Below are 20,809 nucleotides of genomic sequence, written 5' to 3' on the forward strand. Positions count from 1 at the left end.
ATGGTCTGCATCTGTTGTTATTGTAAACAACATAAACCATCACTACATGTTTTTTCCCTCCACTTAAGGTTCTCACTCTGCCTCAAGCAGAAGCTGTTTTTGTTTGTTTTTCACTTTTAAAGGCATTTAATAAGGCATACTATCGGTTCCTGTCTTCTAAAGGCAGCGTATTAAATAGTACACAAACAGAAATATTTCTTTAAATAAAAAGAACATATATCCCCATAAGGGCTACATGTGTGTTATTTTCTCTGTAGGAAAGGACAAGAAGATTTTCAATATAAAACACTGCTGCAGGTGAAAGTGTGTTATTGTTCCTAGGCTACCATGGGAACTGATTTACAACTGTAATTAAACCACCGTTACTGAAGTATTTTAGTATGATCTTAACGCGTGCCAGCAGATCAGGATCAACCATTTTCTCGGGTCATGATTTAATATTCAACTAAAACATGCTCTCATTTCAAGGCTTTTCACCTTAGACTGTAAATATTTTAGATAATTCTGCCTTTAGAGTAGTATCTCTTCCTTTGTACTGGGGGAGGTTTCATCAGCCACTGAGTGACTCCCCCACCCCCAGTAGGTCCCTGCTGGTTTTCCATCAAAGCAGAGCAAGGTTTAGCTCCCCAGATGTGACCTCTGTTTGAATATCTTGTTTGTTTTTTATTATTATTTGTGAATCTCCACAGTGCTTTCCCTCCAGACTGGCTGCAGCTCACTAGCCAGTCCTGGTACCATGTGGGACTGCTGGCTGGAGAGGCGAATGGAAGAATGGGGGCTGTATGATGGAGGGACAGCTGCAGTGGGGGCCTCCCAGCTGTAGGGAGTGTTAACCAGTAAACTGCTCTGGGCTCGGTTCACTGCTGCCTCAGGGACGGACTGTTGAACCCAAGCTGTTACTCACATAAACAGAGACAAAACAAACCTTTGCCGCCTTTCAACCAAGAATAAAAGTCATTCTTGCGGTCACTTAGTATATACTGCAAGATTAAAATTAACCATAATTTGAAATAGGAGCTCAGGGATAGAGCTGAAATTTGTATTAAGATATTAAAAAATAAAAACTACTTCATCATCAATTAATCTGCATATTATTTTGTCTATAAAACAAAGAAAAACATTTTGTCTGATCAATAGTTTAAAACTCAAAGATTTACAATGATTTAAATCACATCTTTACTAAAAAATAATAGTTTCTGATTAATTTCTGTCATTTGACTAAACTAATAAACTACCTAGTTGTGTTTTAGTTGAAATTAAATATCGTTTCTTCAGGATCAAGGGTATAAAAACTGACGGAATGTCAGACAAATCAAAAAGTATCTAGACAAAAATATAAAACATCTGAATTAAAATCATGTAAAATAATCTAATTGAAGTTCAATGTAATGAACTGTTACACATTAGATCAGATGAAACTCCTCACACTTAAATAAAAACCATGTTGTTAGTTTTTAATTGTAATGTGCTTTAAAATATTAGTTTGGATGACAGAATTATGTTAAACAATAGCACAATTAGAGTCAGAATAATACTGGATTTTTGAGGTTGATGCCAGTATTGATATTTACAAAATCAGATAATGATATATTGGTTGATTTTCATTCCTTCATTTTTGACAAATACTAACAATGTAAACAAACCTGTTTCATTAGGATCCTTAAAATCTTTTTTTTTTTTTTAAGAATTGTGACAAAGACATGGACTAAGTGTGATGTTTTAAAGTAAAAAAAAGAAATTGCACTTTCTGGTGGACAAACTATGTAACGATGACACTGTTTCTAAATGATCTAAAACATTTCTTTGGCATTTCTGTACTGGAATTTGTTATTAATCAGCTGACATATGCAGCAATATGGTATATCTACTACAAGCTAATCGTGGCTGATGTATCGGCTAGGGGTTGGAAGAAAAATCAATTCATAAATGTATTGCAATTTTTTTTATGATTTTGCCAGAATAGAGATATAATTGCTTCATTTGAGTTAATGGGGAGGTAGAAGGATGTTACCACTTTTACTGTTGTAGTCTGAGTAACATGACGTCATATCCGTTCTGTATCCCACACCACAACAAACCCCAGTTGGCCGCAGCGAGCCGAAACGAGAAAGTAGAAACGGCGGAAGGTCCACGTGGATGTGACCTGCACCCTCATATTTTAAATCCAAAGTGGTAAACACTACACATTAAGTAAAGTATGGAGACACTTTGGGTTTCACACATTGTCAGGAAAAACAGAGCTAGACATCACGGCTAAAGCTGCACGCTAACTCTGCCACGGACAGGAAACGTTATCGTATCGTAACGTGTGGTCAAGCCAGCCGTCACTCCCATCTCCTCGGTCAAATCTCGTCGGCTATACACTGACATTAATGTTAAATGCATTCAAACGGCCCGGATGGAGCTGACCATGGATGTATAAAGAGAACGGAGCTGACGGGAGAGCTAGCGACAGACGTGGCAAAGTTAGCAGAAGTATACACGTGTGACTGCGTCTGGTTTTCAAAATTAGGTGTTAACAAAGGGAACTGTATATACGAAATACATGTATGGAAACAAAATTGATTGGATTGTACTCACCTCCCTTATAAATTAAAAAGAAAATACCACTAATTTGTGAGGGAAATGTGTTAATTCTTTGATTTTTAGGTTGCTGCAGCAATGACTGTCACTATATTTGACTTCAGGACATCTCTGACTGCATACATGCTGAAAATCAAACATTCTCACTGTATCAATTTAGAAATTGTCTAAAGTAAAAGTCCCTAGTAGTGTTTGACTCAGCTTTTCCCATGGTCTAGTGTTAACAAAAATTGCAACAAATAGTAATTTTGAATCACAATACTTAAAAATTGCAAAACATATCAAATCGGTACCCAAGTATCATGATAGTACTGCATCGGGAGATAGGTGTATCTTCCCAGCCCTAATACCGGCACTTCTTATTTACCGGTCCAACTCGAAACACAATTTGACCACATTGTTGCAGTGCGACTCCACCAAGAAGAATGGTTGTCCAGTATATTTCTTTCTGGTATTTCATCAGCAAAAAAAAAAAACAAACAAAAAAAAACATCCTACTGTAGTGCTTCATGGAGCTGCAGTGTGTTTGCTTACAAATGGACCCCTGTTTTCAGTGTCAGACCAACTCCAGTGTTCAATCCATTCATTTGTTTCACCCTGATTGCAGTGCACCTGAGCATGTACAGACCGGAGCTCATAAAAGCGAGCTGCTCACACACCTATGATCATGTTGCCATCAGCAGATCTTGCCTGAGACAAAACATAACATAGGAGCGGCAGTGTATCGAAGCATTAACGAGTGAACAAGACGCAGAGGAAAACAATGGGGATCCATCAGTACATATATGATGAGAAGACTTTAAGAAATCCCACATCACCGACTACAGAGAGTGTAACACAACCTGGTGAGAATGTCTGTGATAGCTGATAACTTAAGGTTAATTTGAGGGTTAATAAATGTAAACAGATTCTATTTTCAACCGTCGACTCTAGAGAGCTTCAGGATGCCAACTAGTTTCTACATTAAGCTACTGTCTTGTTTCTCAGCATGCTATGGAAATGTTCAGCAGAGGGGCTTACTGCATGAGAATTCACTATAATTGCGCTCTAATTAAGCTAATAAACAAATAGAAGCCGTAGGGGACACAATAATATAGCTTCATGGGAGAATGTCATTTATAAAGATCACAATTCTTTGGCCTTTATTAGCTTCACGGCCTGTTCACCCATTATTGGAGCACCCAGGGGTCAGCAGCCAAGACCCGGCTGGCTGCTCTGCTGTAGGCCTAATGAACGCAACGACTGCACTCTGAGGTCCAAGATGTTGCTCAGCTCCCTCTGCTCTGTAGCATCAATCTTCATTATGTATTATTGGGCTTGCGGGACATTACTGTGAATAATGCTGTTTACCTTTGTACTGAAAAGAGACAAAGAGAGGCATGGAAAGGGACTGGGAGAGGTGGTAACAGGTAGCGGGAAAGAACACTCCTGTCTGACATCTGGTCTCGTTGAACTCACTGCAACTCCCACTCCTTGTCTGACTAGTGCACTAACAGCAGTTTTTTTTCCGTCGTCGAGTTGACAGTGCCAATGGTGTGATGGAGACTTCATAGAGGAATAAACAACACCACTCAATTCATCAGTCCATTCATGCACTGTAATGGCAAGACCTCTTTTGTGTGGGCTGATTGAATTTGAACTGAGCCTATTGTGCCGAAGCCTCATTCCCATGCACGCTATTGTCCGACACCTCTCCTCCCGCCTCCCGTCTTTGAGGCAGCCGCTGATTTAGACTGTTTCTCCAGGTAAGCAGGTGTCACGTCTATTCCTGAAGCGAGCATAGCGCTCGGTGATCACGCTCCATAGATAGACCAGATGTCCCTGTTTGAATGATAGAGAAAGCCTCCCGTGGCATTTGTTGCATTTATCCTGGCACCAGATGACAAATAAATGACTGTGTGCTTGTAATGCTGAGGCAGGGGCCTGCTGTAAAGTGGCGATGAGCACATAGGCGGCTCGATAAGGTAAATCAAGACCCGGAGGAAGTGGAGCATTTAATTGCTCTGAAAGACGTGTCAACGTGGGCTGTGAGGCTTTGTGCGGCCTGTCATTTACAGTAAGATGATTATGAGGTGTGTTTGCTTTGACATGTTAATTCCTTAAATAAGAACATTGTTTATGTAACAGCTCAGCGAATCCGTGACAGGGTTTGTTTTCTACATGAAGACTAGCACAGCAAAACTGGATACTTTCAGTCCTCCAAATCGAACAACTAAATATGTTGTTACATACATATTACACATAAGTGTTTTCTATCCCAAGGATGACATCATTTGTTTGTGTATTCCAAAACTGTTACAAATCACTGATGAAAAATCAATCCCTTTTCAGTGGTGGAAGAAGTACTTCTATACTTAAGTAAAAGCAGCAATACTACAGTGTAAAAATACTGCATAAATGTCTTGCATTAAAATCTTACTCAAGTAAAAGTACACAAAATTTAGCATCAAATTATACTTCAGGTATCAAAAGTAAAAGTACGATAACGCCCATCTCAGAATAATATACATATTATATTCTGGATAATAATTATGAATTCCTTAATGTTGCAGCTGGTCAAGGTGGGGCTAGTTTTAGTAACTTATTTAAAAATACAGGTAGTGGGCTGCAGGGTTGGCAAATTCTTTTTAGCGCTACTAATTTCTTTAATGTATTAACGCAACTTACGATTTTTAAATAACCTCTTAAAAATCCGGATGAGCTGCTGATCTTTCCGAGGTTGTAGCGGACTCAGTTTTAAAGCTAGAGTGAAGATACTAGATCATATGAAACTACACAATCTAAGTAATCCATTGGTACCAACCATGTTATACTAGCTTGATGTGAAGAAGGCTAAATGACGCGACAAACTTACGCAAAATTTTGGCAGACACGCCCACTTTATGATAATCACATGCCGTTTGGGGCAAGTCATAGTCAAGTCAGCACACTGACAGCTGTTGTTGCCTGTTGGGCTGCAGTTTGCCATGTTATGATTTGAGCATATTTTTTTTGCTAAATGATCATGATTTTGGTTGAAATTAGAACTTTCTCATCATGGTTACAATAATAACCACTTGGTTAAGGTTAGGTAACAATGGGAGACAAACAGCAGTCTCTGTAACAGCATCACAATACTTCCTTCTTTGCTATCTTTGTCACTTGAACGTGTTGTTTTTGAGGACTTGATTCAGGCTCTTTCTTGGGAGGAACAAAGTAGCTTAGTGCTGCATCGTCTAACTAGACTAAACCATATTAGAGTATGAGTTAAATTAAGTTTTTCTGACTCGACACTCAACGGCCCCTTTGGTTATACATTAAATATGATTATTCTCTCTCAAATGAGGAAAGAAAAAAATGTAGGACATTTCCCTGAAGCAAGATTTCCATTTTGTCTTCCATTTCATGTCTTACCTTAACATTGCTGAGGGCAATGGTAGAAGTTTTCCAAATGATAAAAGTGGAACTATCTCCCAGACATTGTGTGTACACTTTTCTACCGGAAATAATAATTAATGAGTGAGTAATATAATTTGGAGTTTCGTATATTAAAGCTGGGAGAGAGAAGTTTTTCAGGGTTTGTGAATTAAATTCATCTGAGGTAAAGATGAAGAAGAAGAAGAAGAAGAAGAAGAAGAAGAAGAAGAAGAAGAAGAAGAAGAAGAAGGAGAAGAAGAAGAAGAAGAAGAAGAAACAAAAAGTAGGACTTTACTTATCCTTCAAATGTTTTTTTTCACTTCTATTTTACTATTCAAAGCCATGCTAGCTAATGGATTACCTCATCCTCCAAAAAAGCTGTTCGCTCTCTGTGATTGTATAATTCTCTTTCATCTTCAGAGAGAGGAGATGGAATGATTAAACAAAGAACTGGCTGATATCCATGACTGCTGTTGACATGAGACTTGAGATGTGCAACAGTCGCATTAAAAAATAACGTGCACTTTGAACTGTTTTTTCTTTACTGTGTGTGGTGATCAAGGCCGTATGGTGATGACATTTCAGTACATTTTCCTAAATATTTCAGTAAATGCAACATAACAAGCATCATCTGTTGAGCTCAGCAGGTCTCTCATTGTTTTCAACATGTAGCTGCTGTTGCTCAGTTTTAGTGTAAACAGCAGGAGCTTTATGGGGGGGAGAGAGAAGGCCAATATGCAGATTCACAGTTTGGACTTCGAGGTGGTAACACAACATGCAGCATATGAGAATAAGTCATTGTACTGCTGGTCACATACTGCATTATTAATGTAATTCAATTGGCTGCAGTCATATGCAGATTTTCTGCAATGCTGTAGTAGACCATAGAAATTATTTTTGGGATGCTGAGCGTAACACAATGCACACACTCGGTCTCTCGAGCATTTTTCCACAAAGGTAACTATCACAGCCAGTTTTCCAGGCCAGCGTTTTGATGCATTGTTTTGTTTAATCCCAGAGGGAAGGAGGTAAGGATTAATTTGTTGCATCTGTCAGATCCATGCTGGCACCGCTGATAGTGTCCATGCCAGTATGAGGCTTTTCCCTCACCACTGTCCTCTCTTGTAGCCACTGAGCCCCTTTTGTAGCACTGCCAAAAGACCTCTTTCAACTGGATCTACACATTTCTACTGTCATTGTTGTACCCATTTGGCTTTGTACCCATACTGTCTCCACTGAATGTTAGATCCAAACCCAGCCTCCATTTCCATGCCCCCTTTGGATCCCTCTTGACCCGTAGCCTCCCAGTGCTCCTACTGGATGAAATCCAGGTCCACAGTTCACAAGGTCAGGCACATTGATTTGACACGGGAATACGAGTGTGAGCTTTTGTTTGTGTGAACAGCCCAGGGGTCCCTAATGCACTGTGGCATACAGCCATCATATATATGTGAGTCATAGGCTTGCATGCAGTTATTAGAGAATGCACTTCTAAAAATCTGTATCCAAATTTGGTGGGTTTGTTAGTTTATTTGAAACACGAGGCTTCCACAAAACACCCCATTTTTAGTTGCTGTTTTAGCAGCTGAGTTCATTCCTAAAATTGCTGTTGTCATAAAATAAATGCAGAGCGGAATATTTTAATAAGAAAATGAACATTGGAGGTCTGCGTGGGACTGAGGGACAAATGTAAACACTGCTGAACGGCAGTTTTAAAAATGTGCAGTAGTAGAAGAAGTATTTATAACTTTGACTAATAGAGTTTTTTTAAATTGTGGTATTACTACCTTTAAAGTCCGGTATTCAAATTTTCACACAAGTACAACTACAAAACAATTAACAGCAAAATGTACTTAGAACTAATTAATGTGCTAAGTGTCAGAGTAAAAATACTCATTATACAGCACCTAACAGCACCAAAGGTATATTATATCCATCCATCCATCCATTATCTGTAAACGTTTATCCTATTCAGGGTCGCGGGGGAGCCGATCACAACTGACATTGGGCAAAGGCGGGGTACACCCTGGACACGCATATTACATACAGTATATTATGATAATAGATAATAACTATTCATGCATCTAAATGTAAACAGAAATGTAATGTAGCTGACCTAGCTGGAGCTAATTATAGCTGCCTAATATACTGTTGGGGAGTCTAATCCAGTGGTTCCCAACCTGTGGGTCATGACCCCCACAAGGGGTCACAAGAAAAATGTGCGGGGTCAAGAGATGCTAAACAGGAAAGAAAAGCAGAAAAAAACAACTACCAAATGATGGTTATTTTCCTGTAATCTTTTTAGTTTTACCTCTGAAAGAAAAAACAAGGTGAATTGGTCACAGGTGGAAGACGACCTGTGTCAAGCATTCAAGGAGATGACAGGAAGACATTCCTTTATTTTTAAGGGTCGCAAATCAAAAAGGTGGGGAGTACTGGTTTTATCTGTAACAAAGCACCATATTCTACTTGATGAGCATATGTTTTGTATGCAAAACATATTCTACAAAGTATCTATAGATATCAGATAAATGTAGTAGAGTTAAAAGTATGAAATGTAGCAAAGTATAAGTATAAAGAAGTACAAAATAGAAAATGTGAGTACCTAAGCATTGCACTTAAGTACCGTACCTGAGTAGATGTACTAAACTACTTTCCACCACTGGTATTGTGTAGGTTTTGTTTTTTTATCTGCCCCTGCACACTCCTGCAATAATGCTCCAAACATTCTCATGAACAAACCAAGAAAAAGAAGCGTTATGTGTAGCTGAGGAGATTTCTAAAACCGTTGAAGTATTGCCATGGGTTAGAGAAAAAAAGCAGTTTGACAAAATTGCACAACAGAAATAGTTGTAAGCTTACCTTTTCAGTGGACTGTGAAGTGCCAAAGAAGATTGGGATGAATGCTAGCCAAATAATGCAGGTGGTGTACATGGTAAAACCAATGGGTTTGGCCTCGTTGAAGGTCTCCGGCACTCCTCTGGTTTTAATGGCGTAGACTGTACAGGTGACCATGAGCAACATGCTATAGCCCAGCAGGCAGATGAGAGACAGATCAGAGATGTCACACTTGAGCACACCGCGAGCCATCACCGGGTTAGACGTCCTCTGGTCCTCATAGTCAATAATGGCCTTGGAAGGATCCACGCCAAACCAGATGCACACCCCGAGCAGCTGCACTGAGGCCAGGGTGAACGTGATAACCAGCTGGGAGGCTGGAGAAATTAACCTGGGAGCACTGACAGACATGCTGCCCTGCTCAAAGATGCGGTAAATACGGTTGGTTTTGGTGAGCAGGGCAGCATAACTAATGCTCATGCCCAGACCCAAGAAGATCCTCCGGAGGGAGCAAATTCCTACATCAGGGGTAGAAATCATCAGGAATGTCGTGGCGTAACAGAGGAAGATGCCAGTTAGCAGCACGTAGCTCAGCTCTCGACCTGACGCTTTCACAATGGGTGTGTCGTTGTAGCGGATGAATGTCACCACCACAAACACAGTTGCCATGATGCCAACGACTGCAATAAGCACGGGAAAGACTGCCCACGGAGAGCTCCACTCCAGCTTAACAATGGGGATTGGAACGCAGCCCGTGTGATTCACGTTGGGCCGCAAATCAAAGCGACACATCTTACACGTGTAGGTGTCTGCCTGGTACTGATAGCCATCACACCGCTCACAGTGCCAACAGCAAGGGATGCCCTTCACGATCTTCTTGCGCTCGCCGGCCAGACAGGGGTGACTGCAGATTGAGGAAGGGATCTGACGGACGCCGCCGGGCCACTGCATCGTACGGACCTGCAAGGGAGGCAGAGATAGACATGAATGGACGCAGAGAGAAAAAGACAGAAGAGATTTGTAGAGTACTAAACTGTCTGTATCCTGTAAAATGGTGACATGTAGAGGAAGATATGCTTTATTGATCCAAAAAGTTCCCCAGCACCCTGGAGGTCAAGGACAATCTAAGGATGGTAGATACTCGCTGTGTGGGCGTTTGGCCTGGCCTGAAAGTACCATTCTGCATGCTCCCATGCTACTTGGCTTTATATATTTATTTGGGTGGGGGGTGGGGAAGGGCAAACTAGGGGTCAAATGAAGTGTTTTTTTTCCGATTCAGCAACATCTTCCTTTGGGAGGTCAAATTATTCGAAGGGCAGGACACACGAGGAAATGGGAAACCCACTGTTTGCTCCGCAGGGAACTGACAGCGAATCCTTTTTTTTTTGCTTTGGTAAATAATTGTTTGTGTTAAAATAATCAATACTCAGCCGCCTACGATCAGAGGAATAACAAATAAATTCCATTTCAGGATACTACTCTCCTTGTGGATTTTCCCCCTTTTACAAGCACACTTGTACAGATAAATTAAATACGTCATTTCAAACGGGTCTGCTCCCTTTGATGTCATGTTATCAATTTTATTCAATTGTGGCTGTTCATTCAAAGCCAGTAAATTTGTCTCTAAATGTGCATTTAATTAAGAACTCAAAGAACACTAATTAAATACGGCTTTAGAGTCAGAACTGGCACGTTTCACAGTAGGTGCCCACCACAAACGTTGCTTTTTTCTTCCACAGCACATGTTGTTGAAAGAGGTAAAGAAGCCAAAGCTCCTCTCAAGCTGCTTCATGTGTTCAATTGTACTCTCTTTTGCCTGCCCAAGGCTTCCTCTTCATTTTGTCAAAACACAATTTGTTTGGTTTCTTTATGTAATTTACTATAATACCGTTACTTCATCACACCCCTGCCCACAGTATTGTTTTTTGGAAGTCAGTGATGCCGTCTGGAGAGATGATATTAAATATATCTGTCCTTAAGCTCGCATGGCTTTCTTTTCATCGCAGTCCGCCCTGTTAATCATTTAAAGCGCCCTCTGGATATTTACACCTTTGAAGATGGCACTAAGCGCTATCAAATGGTTTGGGAGGAGTCGGCGAGCAGATACACAGCTGCAGAGCAGGAGAGAACAACTTTTCAGAGAAGGATTTTCATTGCAAACACTAACGCAAACATAACACTTGTAGACTGAATGTTGTCAATCCCTTTGTGTAGACCTGTGTGGGTATGGAATAGAAAAGGCAATGCTCACGTTGAGATGAAGTTGATCTGTCCAGTGGCCAATTATTTTGTATTCGGCTGTTCGGTTTCTAATCTGGTATTGGTAGATCTCGTAGCGTCCAGGAGCATCTCCATTTTCATTAAAGAGCACTGGGTTTCCAGCTATGCCTAAATGAGAGAACAATCATCATCATTATCATCATCATCATTTACTGCACATCATTGAGTTATTTTCTGTGTAGTGAACATGAATCTGTGAGAACAACTAATGTGTTGTCATTGATACTACAGTTATTATTCCGCTACATTAGAAACCAAAATGATGCTTGTGAATCAGAAACATTTTTTTTATTCATTCGCATTTGGCTAGATGGCTGAGAACATATTCTCATCTACAGTTTCCTTATGAGAACATAGGGTTTATACACTAGGAATAATGTTCATATTCAACCCGATATAATGCCAGGGCGTGTAATAGACCCGCCCGTCCACCAGGGGATAGCATGTCAGTGTCACATTTTGCCTCGCCGTGGCTAGAATATTACATGTGTGTAAGAAAGAGCAGTACCAGCAGGGGGCAACAAAACCATTAAGTTATGTTTAGGAAAAATGTCATGATTGGCCTTTAAATAAGTACGTAAATTAAGTGCAATATGTACGGAAACAACGTGACGTAAGTACAGAGAACACGTCACACACGTAGCTTACAAAACAAATCAATGGTCTCGAACACCGGTCTCCTGGTTGAAAGTACTATGTTTGTTGGATCCATTCACCTCCGGTCCCTCCTGCCATAAGCAGTTTCCTTTTATTTGATGTCACTTTCAGAGCCTTTGCAGGAAATAGTTTGCCTGATATGTTGCAATGTGAAAAGTGTGAGTGATGTGGAGATTGGGTTGGGGAATGGACATATAGTTTGTACATGGGATAAAGAATGATGGACAGTCTTTCTACATTAGTAGATGAAAAGTAGTGATAGAACATTTCCACAAATATGGAAACAGCTTTTTGTAACAGCGCTTCTTAAAATCAGCATTTTGTTTCTGATCGTTATAAAAACATTTCACTGCTCCTAGCAACCGCTAGCACAGCTTTTGTTGACTGAAAATGATGTCAGTAGGATGGATATATCAATTGCCACTGATTGGATAGGACAAACAAAACATCCCCCCTCCCAAACAGAAATCTGAATCTGAATGAATTAAGTGAAACAAAAAGGCAATTCAATTTGATTATCAGATTAGATCTCATCCTAACCTTCAATCAAGTGTTTTTGGTTTCATAACGTAACAATCCTGTGGTTGCCATGTGCAAATACTGTAGAAAGAAATCATTTAAAAATGGGTTGAAAAAAAGGCCTTGAGGAAAATGGAGGGTTTTATATCAACAATATCTGGTGTTGAACAGCTGGATATATGTAACTGACCCCGTTTTAACCTCAAACACACTTTTCTCAACACTCATCCTGTCCTCTGCTTTATCATTGTTCTAACAACGTATTCCTGTGTGCCATTTTAAAACGAGATGTAATGATGCGTCACAGAGAAAAGCACACCAAAGAGTTCTCTGTAAGATCCCCAATGGAAACTAGGTGAGCAATACTTCTAGTAAAGCGATCCATTTAATCATGGTAGAACGTGGAAAGGGTCTCCTTGGGGGAGAAGGAGGGAACTTCATTGTCTAATTGCTTTTCACATCAACTTTCACAAATGTCCCTGTACCTTCAAACAATGATGAAAGCTATATATTACTAAGTCACAATGAGCATCCCGGTTAAGAACAAAAAGTTAAACGCGGCCAATTGCTACTGATGGATTTCTGCTGATGAGTATTTTTTTTTTTTGTTCTTGCTCTTTGTTTGCGATGTTGAAGGATGCAGGGCTCTAATCCACATCTCGATGAGTCAGCCCTGCTGGATTACGGTATTACCGTTTCACTCAGCCCTGCTTCTGTGACAATGCCGCCTACATCACGAAGCAGTTAGTGATCATGGGAGGATTAAAGTGACTTTATAAAGCAGAGAGGCATCATGTTTACATAAAAATATTAAGCACATCAACACTATTGGTGAGCTGTCATATTTCTATCAAAGACTTTAATCGGGCCAAGTTTTTCTTTTTTCTTTTTGCTCTTTTCCTCCGATTTCCTGAGCTTTTTAAAGCCCTTTGAAGCCGTCCGCCTTCCACGTCACAGTTGGGGGTTATGTGCTCGAGCATGAGTGCTCATACGGACACCAGCATAACACTGCTGATACTGTATGATTATACTTCATTTAAAAGCTTTATGGGTCTTTTGGTCATGCTGGCTTTTCAAACCAAGACCTTTCATAGATTGATAGCTCTCTCACCACTACTGTAAATCTGCTATACACCTGTTACCGCTGCTCATTTGGCACACACACAAGTTTAAGGGTGCTTTCACAGGCCAATATTTAGTCAGTTTTAATCTAACGCAATAATCACACTCAACAACAACTACAACAACAAACAACTGGTCCGAGACCACATCTCGCAAGCGGTCTCGGATCGGTTGTTTCCAAGCAAACCTTAGTGCGGTTTGATTGCAGTGAGAACATAATCCGACCCAAGTGTATGAGAGAACCAAAACGCAGGCTGCCTGTGCGGGCATTTTTTTTTTTAGATGGACGACAGGTTAACACGAGTGGGAGAGGATTGGCTTGGACTTCTGCAGAAGTTTGATGTTTGCTTGACATCTGGGGCGAAGAGAACATACAGAATATATAAAATCAAGTCCACAAAAAATAGTGACGTTTATAAAGTAATTCAAGATGAACTGGAAGAGATGGGATTTGTGCGGACATTAGATCAGTGACGAGTAAAAGTGAAACACTTCCACTCTGTTCCTTTGTACACGCCACTCAGCAAATAATTGTTTTAATTTTGGTCCGCTTTAATTTGTCCACTGTGAAACCGAACCATACTAAATATAAAACAAGACCAAAAGTATAAATTTCACTCTGATTGGGACTAGCCAAACGGACTATGGCTTGTGAAAGCACCCTAAGGCCCTATTCAGACCTGGCATTAACATGCGTCTTGGGTGATCCGGTTACAAGTGGACAGCTCTAAGTACATCTGTTCACCCCTGGCATTAGAATGCGTCTCCACATGCGTCTTGAGTGACCACTTGTGATCAAATCTCACTTCTCCGCTCTATATGCAAATAAACAACCCATAACTAATACAGCAGACATTGTGACGACATATTACATATTTGTGAATTTGGGTACATTTTATTAACATCAAATATACATCTACCGGCGGTCCCTGAGGATCTCTGTTCCACAGACACCGCCGCCGCTGCCTTTGCCAGGCATTACAGTGGTGTACAGAGCTTCAGAGAGCTGGGGAGGAGAGCGAGCGGGCAGGCAGGTGTCAGATCCGTGCAAAGCACCGGAACAAAAACACCGGCATCTCCGACAGTATGATAATAATACACTTTACGTAACTAATCTGATAGTCTGTAGATATGTAGCCTATAGATAAGATATATTTTAATAAAATACAGTTGTACCGACAGAATTCAGTAGAGAAAAGAAGACATTTCCATGCTGCGAGGAAGACAAGCGCTTGCATCTGCCTGTCTATTTACCTGAGGAGCACAGAGACGCGGATGCCAGCTGGACGTCAGTTGAGTAGGCGGTCCTTAATGTGGCCCAGGACACATTCGCTTACACACTGCTAAAAGAATGTGGCCATATGTGGCCCAGACCACCTCTGAATGTGGTCTGAAAGATCAGATTTCAATGCGTTCTCAGTGCGTCTTGAGGACATTCACACCTGTACTTAAAGCTGTCCACTTGTGATCGGATCACCCAGGATGCATGCTAATACAAGGTCTGAACAGAGCCTAAGACACAGTCCAAGATTGTATTTTTGGACCATATATTTTACAGGTATATGCGCATATATAATCAAAGAGGTTGACCCGTGTGTGTGTTAAAAGACCTGTTTTTTCTCCATTTTTGATCTGTTACAGGTTGATAAAGACTGTTGTTCAAACAGCATCCATACTGTTTCATGAGAGCTTTTGCTGTGCTACATCAGATGTCTTTCCTGGGAATCAAATCTTCATCACAGGTTTCTGACAGTAATGACAGCACTTTAAAAATAAATCAGAGATGTAAGTAATCAGCAACAGCAGCAATAACCACCATAAATTGAAAACAGGACTGATAAAGCTTTCGGAATAAAAGGTGATTTCTGGGAAGCGTAGCTCAAAAATAAAACATCACCAAATATTACCACTTAAAGCAGTTACTGTATGTATACATTACTTCTTCTCCAATCAGGTGTTTCTCAGCTGTAATTCATGTGTGACAACAAAATCACTTCATTTCCATTCAATTATCTTAACGCAGCAGAATGAGACAGTTTTATGTGAGGACAGCCAAATAAATATAATAGTTCTCTCTAATGCAAATGTAAAATCAACAAGTAATCAGATGGTATTATATATGGTATACCTCTCCAGTGGTGCATAACGGTAAAACACATGTTAAAGACAAATCTGGCTTCTTTGTCAACAGTAATGAATTGACACATTAAGGCACTATGGGGAAATACTGCCCGCGGTCTCTGTCATTGTTCCGGAGGCAGTGGCGTTGTCCTCTTCATTAGGAGTGAGGAGAGTGGTGCATTTTAGGGCATATGGTCAATGTTTGAGTTGCAGATGAGGAATTAGGCCTGTCATGTGGCACAAATTGCTTGTCTAAACACTCCTCTCACTAGTCAGGGCCATAATGAGTTCCACAGAGGCTTCTGCCACCGCTGCATTGTGCTGTGCACTAATGTGACGGGGTAGCCTGGGGTCGCACATGTGTGTACCACGGTGCTCGTTTCCTCTCAAAGAAACGTCAGGGTTAATGAGGTGCTTGTGATTAAATACGATATTTATTGATTGTTGTATTGCCCCTCTCTTCCACCGCACATACACACCTTAAGAATTACCCGAGTGTGATTATTAATCCAACATGTGCTTATTCTGCATGGATGCACAACCAGGACACCTTGGTGAATGGCAGCACAGCTTGCTGCCCTCTACACCGGTCATTAACTCTTAATGACCTGTACGCAGGCAAGTCATGCAGAATTGACCGCAGATACACTTCACTCACTCACGTGTATTTCTTTCCTGCCCCTCTGTCACTGTCATGACATTTGCATGATTCCTCAATCATAAGCTTCTGCTATCTACAAGTGCTCTCTAACTGGTCGAAGCATACGTAACACAAGGTAAATTCAGCATAATGTACGGTACATTTCCATAGCATTAATTTCATCAATTTGCTGCTCTTAGAGATGTTTGTAGATGTTTTAAATTCAAAGTCTACCAGGAGCAGAACGGATAACGTTCTTTAAGTCACAGTCATGAATGTTATGTGAAACATCAGTGCAGTAAGTGTTGAGTTTTATTGACGATAACTTAACAGTGCTCAAAAAACTGCAAAATGGAAACGACTGGAAATAATAAGTGAATAGAAACAGTATTTCTGTTACAGAAGATTAAGTCAGAGCAGAGTGGATGACATGGTGAGTTTTTGTGTGGAAAAGCGTATTATTCTGTAATGTATCAAGACAACTAGGTAAAGATGGATGAATCTTCCTTTCATTTTAAGTTTTGTGATAAAACCATTGAACATTGTGTGTTGTCAAAACGTAGTGTAACTGCAGCCAGGTATCAAACTGACTTAGTAATGTCAGTTACACCACATTATCTAAAGTTAGCTTGCATTAGCCACCATAAGATAATCGTATTGAACTGAGAAATAGTGCATTTTAATTAATGAATGGTGTTATTTCTTGTTTTAAAAGTTACACAGTCTCGCTTTAATAGCATTTTAAAATATGATAAGAACCACTTATAAAACTGGGAAATAAAGGCCCCTCTGATATAAGTAAGCATTTTTAAAATAAAGGTATGGTTCTCTCTGCCATTAAGATAATTAATGGCCTTAGCCATTATTTGAGAGGGTATACATTAGACCGGCACATACAGGTACTTCACAAAAAGACAATTTGACCAATGTTTGGATTGTAATTTTGACAAATTCGTATGCATTCACCTCTTGTTATACAAACGTTTGTTTATACACGTCTACCAATTATTTTTCCGATTTTGCCTGAACCTGAGCGTTCGCGATAACTTCATAAATTAAGGTTGATCAGCGTCATGTCTCTTCAGTCTTCCCCAGTCCAACACAGTGGCTGGATATTGATTATCCAGACATCTCTACATGTTTGATTGAATCCCGTTAGGCTAAGTGTTGTCTGTAAATGACCGAAGTGTTAACCGCCAACTGTTAGGCTGATATCTAGTTGGAGACGACAGTCTGATGCTGCTATAACGTTAATGTATGACTTTATTACTGCAGCAGCCTCACACTCAAGGTAATATTAGCTAGCCATGCTAGTCACTGTCACCAGCATTGTTAAGCGATTTACCAAAATGACAGTTTATATTAACGTATCGTATGTGCCTCAAATCTCAGTGTAAAAGCCTCGGTTAACCCGCTACACAACAGCTTTTCATCATTTTCTCTCATGAGACAGCGAGTTTCTTTCCCCCAAAATGGAGCATAGCCTCGGCGATGACGCGACGTTGGTCTGGTCTATAGCTTGGAGCCATAAAGCCCCTCTATTATATATTTTTTAAGACATGGTAGGGGAACAAATTGGGAGATCAGTGTTTTGGATTTATTGTTGGTGCAACCAACTACACAGCAATACTTTGGCATAGCGTTATTACTACTACCAGTTTGTTTAATGTAGAAGTTTGGAGACATGTTTCAACTTCTTCTCTTTATGGTTTACCATCTATGAGGGAGACAGGATTGTTTTCCCCCAAAAGGAGGCATGGTCATGGGAGCCTACTCTGGATGATGTATTGCCGGTCTGATGTATGGTACCTATCTATATGTTTTCTAGTAGCACATCTTACAGTGTGTGTACAACAGGTTTTGGGATACCACACTGTGATGAATGGGCTTTATATTTAGAGCTGTCCATTCTTATCATGTTAAGATGCTGATAGTCATGTTTTTGGTGAATAAACAGGGCTGAGGGTCATGCCAGTGAAAGAAAAACAGACCTTTTTCTCTACTAGAAGCATCTCCTGAGGTGCACAACAATGAAGACTTTGCACATGCTTGAAAAGAGAGAGGTAGGTGTGCAGTGATGGGAAACCCTCAGATCTCTCCTTTATTCCACTAACAGCTGTCCCTGGTGAGAATGACGGCGGAAAGGCCACTGCTTTCTAGTCTGCGGCAGAGCAGAAGCACTTTTCCCTGACGTGATAGCAAGAGACATGAAACACTGATGAGAAGTTTCATTGTATTGAGGCATATTGAAGTCTGAACAACTCTTCGACACACTGAATGCCGAGGTGGGAACAAGAAAGAAGGAAGCTCTAAAGTGAGTCAAACAGTGCATAAAGATGGACTGGAGGTGTTTGATTCTTCTGCTTTGTCGGCTGCTGCTGAATGAGCAAATAATCACTTGAGAAGTTGGGCAGCAGTGGATAGAATTGGAGCAAATATGATTACAAAATGTGTTTTTATAAAACTGTCACATATCTAGATAGAAGTGCCTGAGACAGGTAATCTGAAAAAAAAATCATGTGCATCTGTGTCCTCAGGTGCTCCTAATGGCATCTGCAGGATTTCACAGACCGGAGGGAAACAACCAATCACAGCCGAGCTGGAGCCTTACCATCCAGCTGCCTTCTCTGAGCAGCTGTCAGTCACTCGCAAACTCCGATCAAACGGTCAAACTAGGCAGCGCTGATCAAATATGAATCATTATTCTGTTACTGTAATGCCTATTTCTCGCCTAAAATTTTTTCAGAAATATGTTGTAGTGTACTGTGTAGCTGTAAAATGAGAAAGTTTGTGACCCGGCAGCCATGTTGAGATCTGTTGAGGAAATACCAAGCACTGCCCATCAGTTGGAGCACAGCCAATAGGAACGCTCTCTCTCTGAAATGACCTGTGATTGGCCAAAGTCTCCCGTCATGATTTTTTAAAGCCTGTAAGCAGAGCCATGAGGAGGAGCAGACGTCTAGTTTTCTCTCAGAACACTTGAATTACAATATGCTGAAAGGTTATTACGAAATTCTTGCCAACTGATGTCAAAAATATACTGCCTACTGCCACTTTAAGTAAAGGTACTGATGCCATACTGTGAAAATACTCCACTACATTAAAAGTACTGCATTCAAAACATTACTGAAGTAAAAGTATGTAAGTATTATCAGTCAAATGTACTTAAAATATGAAAAATAAAACAACTCATGGTCCAGTAAAATGTTACCTGTCAGTGTTTTACCATTATATATTTTTGGATTAATATTACTAATGAATTAATGTGTATGTTGCATTTTACTGCTGTAGGTGTTTAAGGTTGTGTTAATTGTAACTCCTTTATACTTTATACTATACTGTTGGGTAGTTTAATCTAAAGCAATGCATTATATTCTATAAGATCATCATATGTTTGTAGCATCACTGTCCTGTGAAAAGTCAACTTTTCATGAGAAAAACAGCCCTGTTTTCAGCTTTGTGACGATGCATTTTACCACTAATTCAAGAGGATTTTTAAATAGTTTATTTAGCTTAAGCAGTAAGAGGATTTTCTTAACAAATAAAGGAACACTTCACCCTTCAGTTTATCAGAAAGATGGGAAGGGTATGAAAAATTGTAATCTGAAAAGCTGTCAGACAAATGTAGTGGAGTAAAAAGTAAAATATTTCCCTCTGAGGTGTAGTGGAGTAGAAGTATAAAATTGCATAAAATGGAAATACTCAAGTTAATTATAAGTACCTTGAATTTATACTGTACAGTACTTGAGTAAATGTACTTAGTTACATTCCACCACCTGACACATCTGTGTGAAAAATAGGATTGGAGAAAATGTAAAGGCTCGTGAGAAAGCACACAGATACTCCCAGACGACTGAAAATATCCCAGCCGAGCAAATACCTCTGTCAGATTACCTTTCATCTTTTCTAAAAGGTTATCTGTCATCAGCTAGCTTACCGCGTCCCTTGTCGAGACCCTGACAGCCCACTGAGATATCATAGATAAATGGTTTTGTGTGTGGCCACTGTGAGCGCCTTTGGGTTTTAAGAAGCTCTCTGACATTTGACCTTTATCAACCGAATTTCATTACATATGCAACCTCAGACACAATGCACTTTGTGTGCAGCTCTAGTCTGCAGAGGAAGAAATGTGACTTATTTTTAGCAGATGTCCACTAAAACTGCTGACAATAAACAGAAATGAGTAACAATAGATTCTTGCTGGCTCAGCCTCAAGAATGATTCATCACAACAACAAAAAAAATGACCCACTTTTACATGCATTTCTTGAGATTGCTATTTGTAAGAAAAAAGGGATGATTGGTCTGTGTACTGGTGCGTAAAATACTGATATCACAACACAGATATAAATATTGCCTTTGAAAATATAATACACAATCCAGCAAGTCCAGTCTCAGCAGTTAGGTTGTTTTATGTATCTGGACAAGTTCAATATACTGCAGTGTGCTGATGCAATTAGATGGAGTGTAGTGTAACCTTAAGGCAACCCCTCTGGTCAGATGGTATTGCCTGTTTAGAACAAAATTCAGCTCAAAAGGACCTAGTGCACTGGAGCTTTTTGTCCCTGCTTACAGTCTAAAAACCTTGTTGAAGCCACTTTATGAAAAAGCACCACTCAGTCCTCATTGTGAAAACAATCACATTTTAAAAATG

General features: G+C 40.1%; 1 protein-coding gene across 2 annotated transcripts in view; it reads right to left on the minus strand.

The window, feature by feature from the left end:
* Window positions 1-20,809, minus strand: part of LOC119490306 (metabotropic glutamate receptor 4-like) — a 197,236-nt gene that overhangs the window by 8,473 nt on the left and 167,954 nt on the right. For both annotated transcript variants that reach the window (XM_037773623.1, XM_037773616.1), the window contains exons 8-9: window positions 11,069-11,205; window positions 8,842-9,777 (exon numbers count right to left, since the gene is read on the minus strand). In XM_037773623.1, coding sequence (XP_037629551.1) covers window positions 8,842-9,777; window positions 11,069-11,205 — 1,073 coding nt within the window. The remainder of the gene's footprint in view (window positions 1-8,841; window positions 9,778-11,068; window positions 11,206-20,809) is intronic.

Source organism: Sebastes umbrosus, chromosome 1, assembly GCF_015220745.1.
Source record: "Sebastes umbrosus isolate fSebUmb1 chromosome 1, fSebUmb1.pri, whole genome shotgun sequence".
Taxonomy (NCBI): domain Eukaryota; kingdom Metazoa; phylum Chordata; class Actinopteri; order Perciformes; family Sebastidae; genus Sebastes; species Sebastes umbrosus.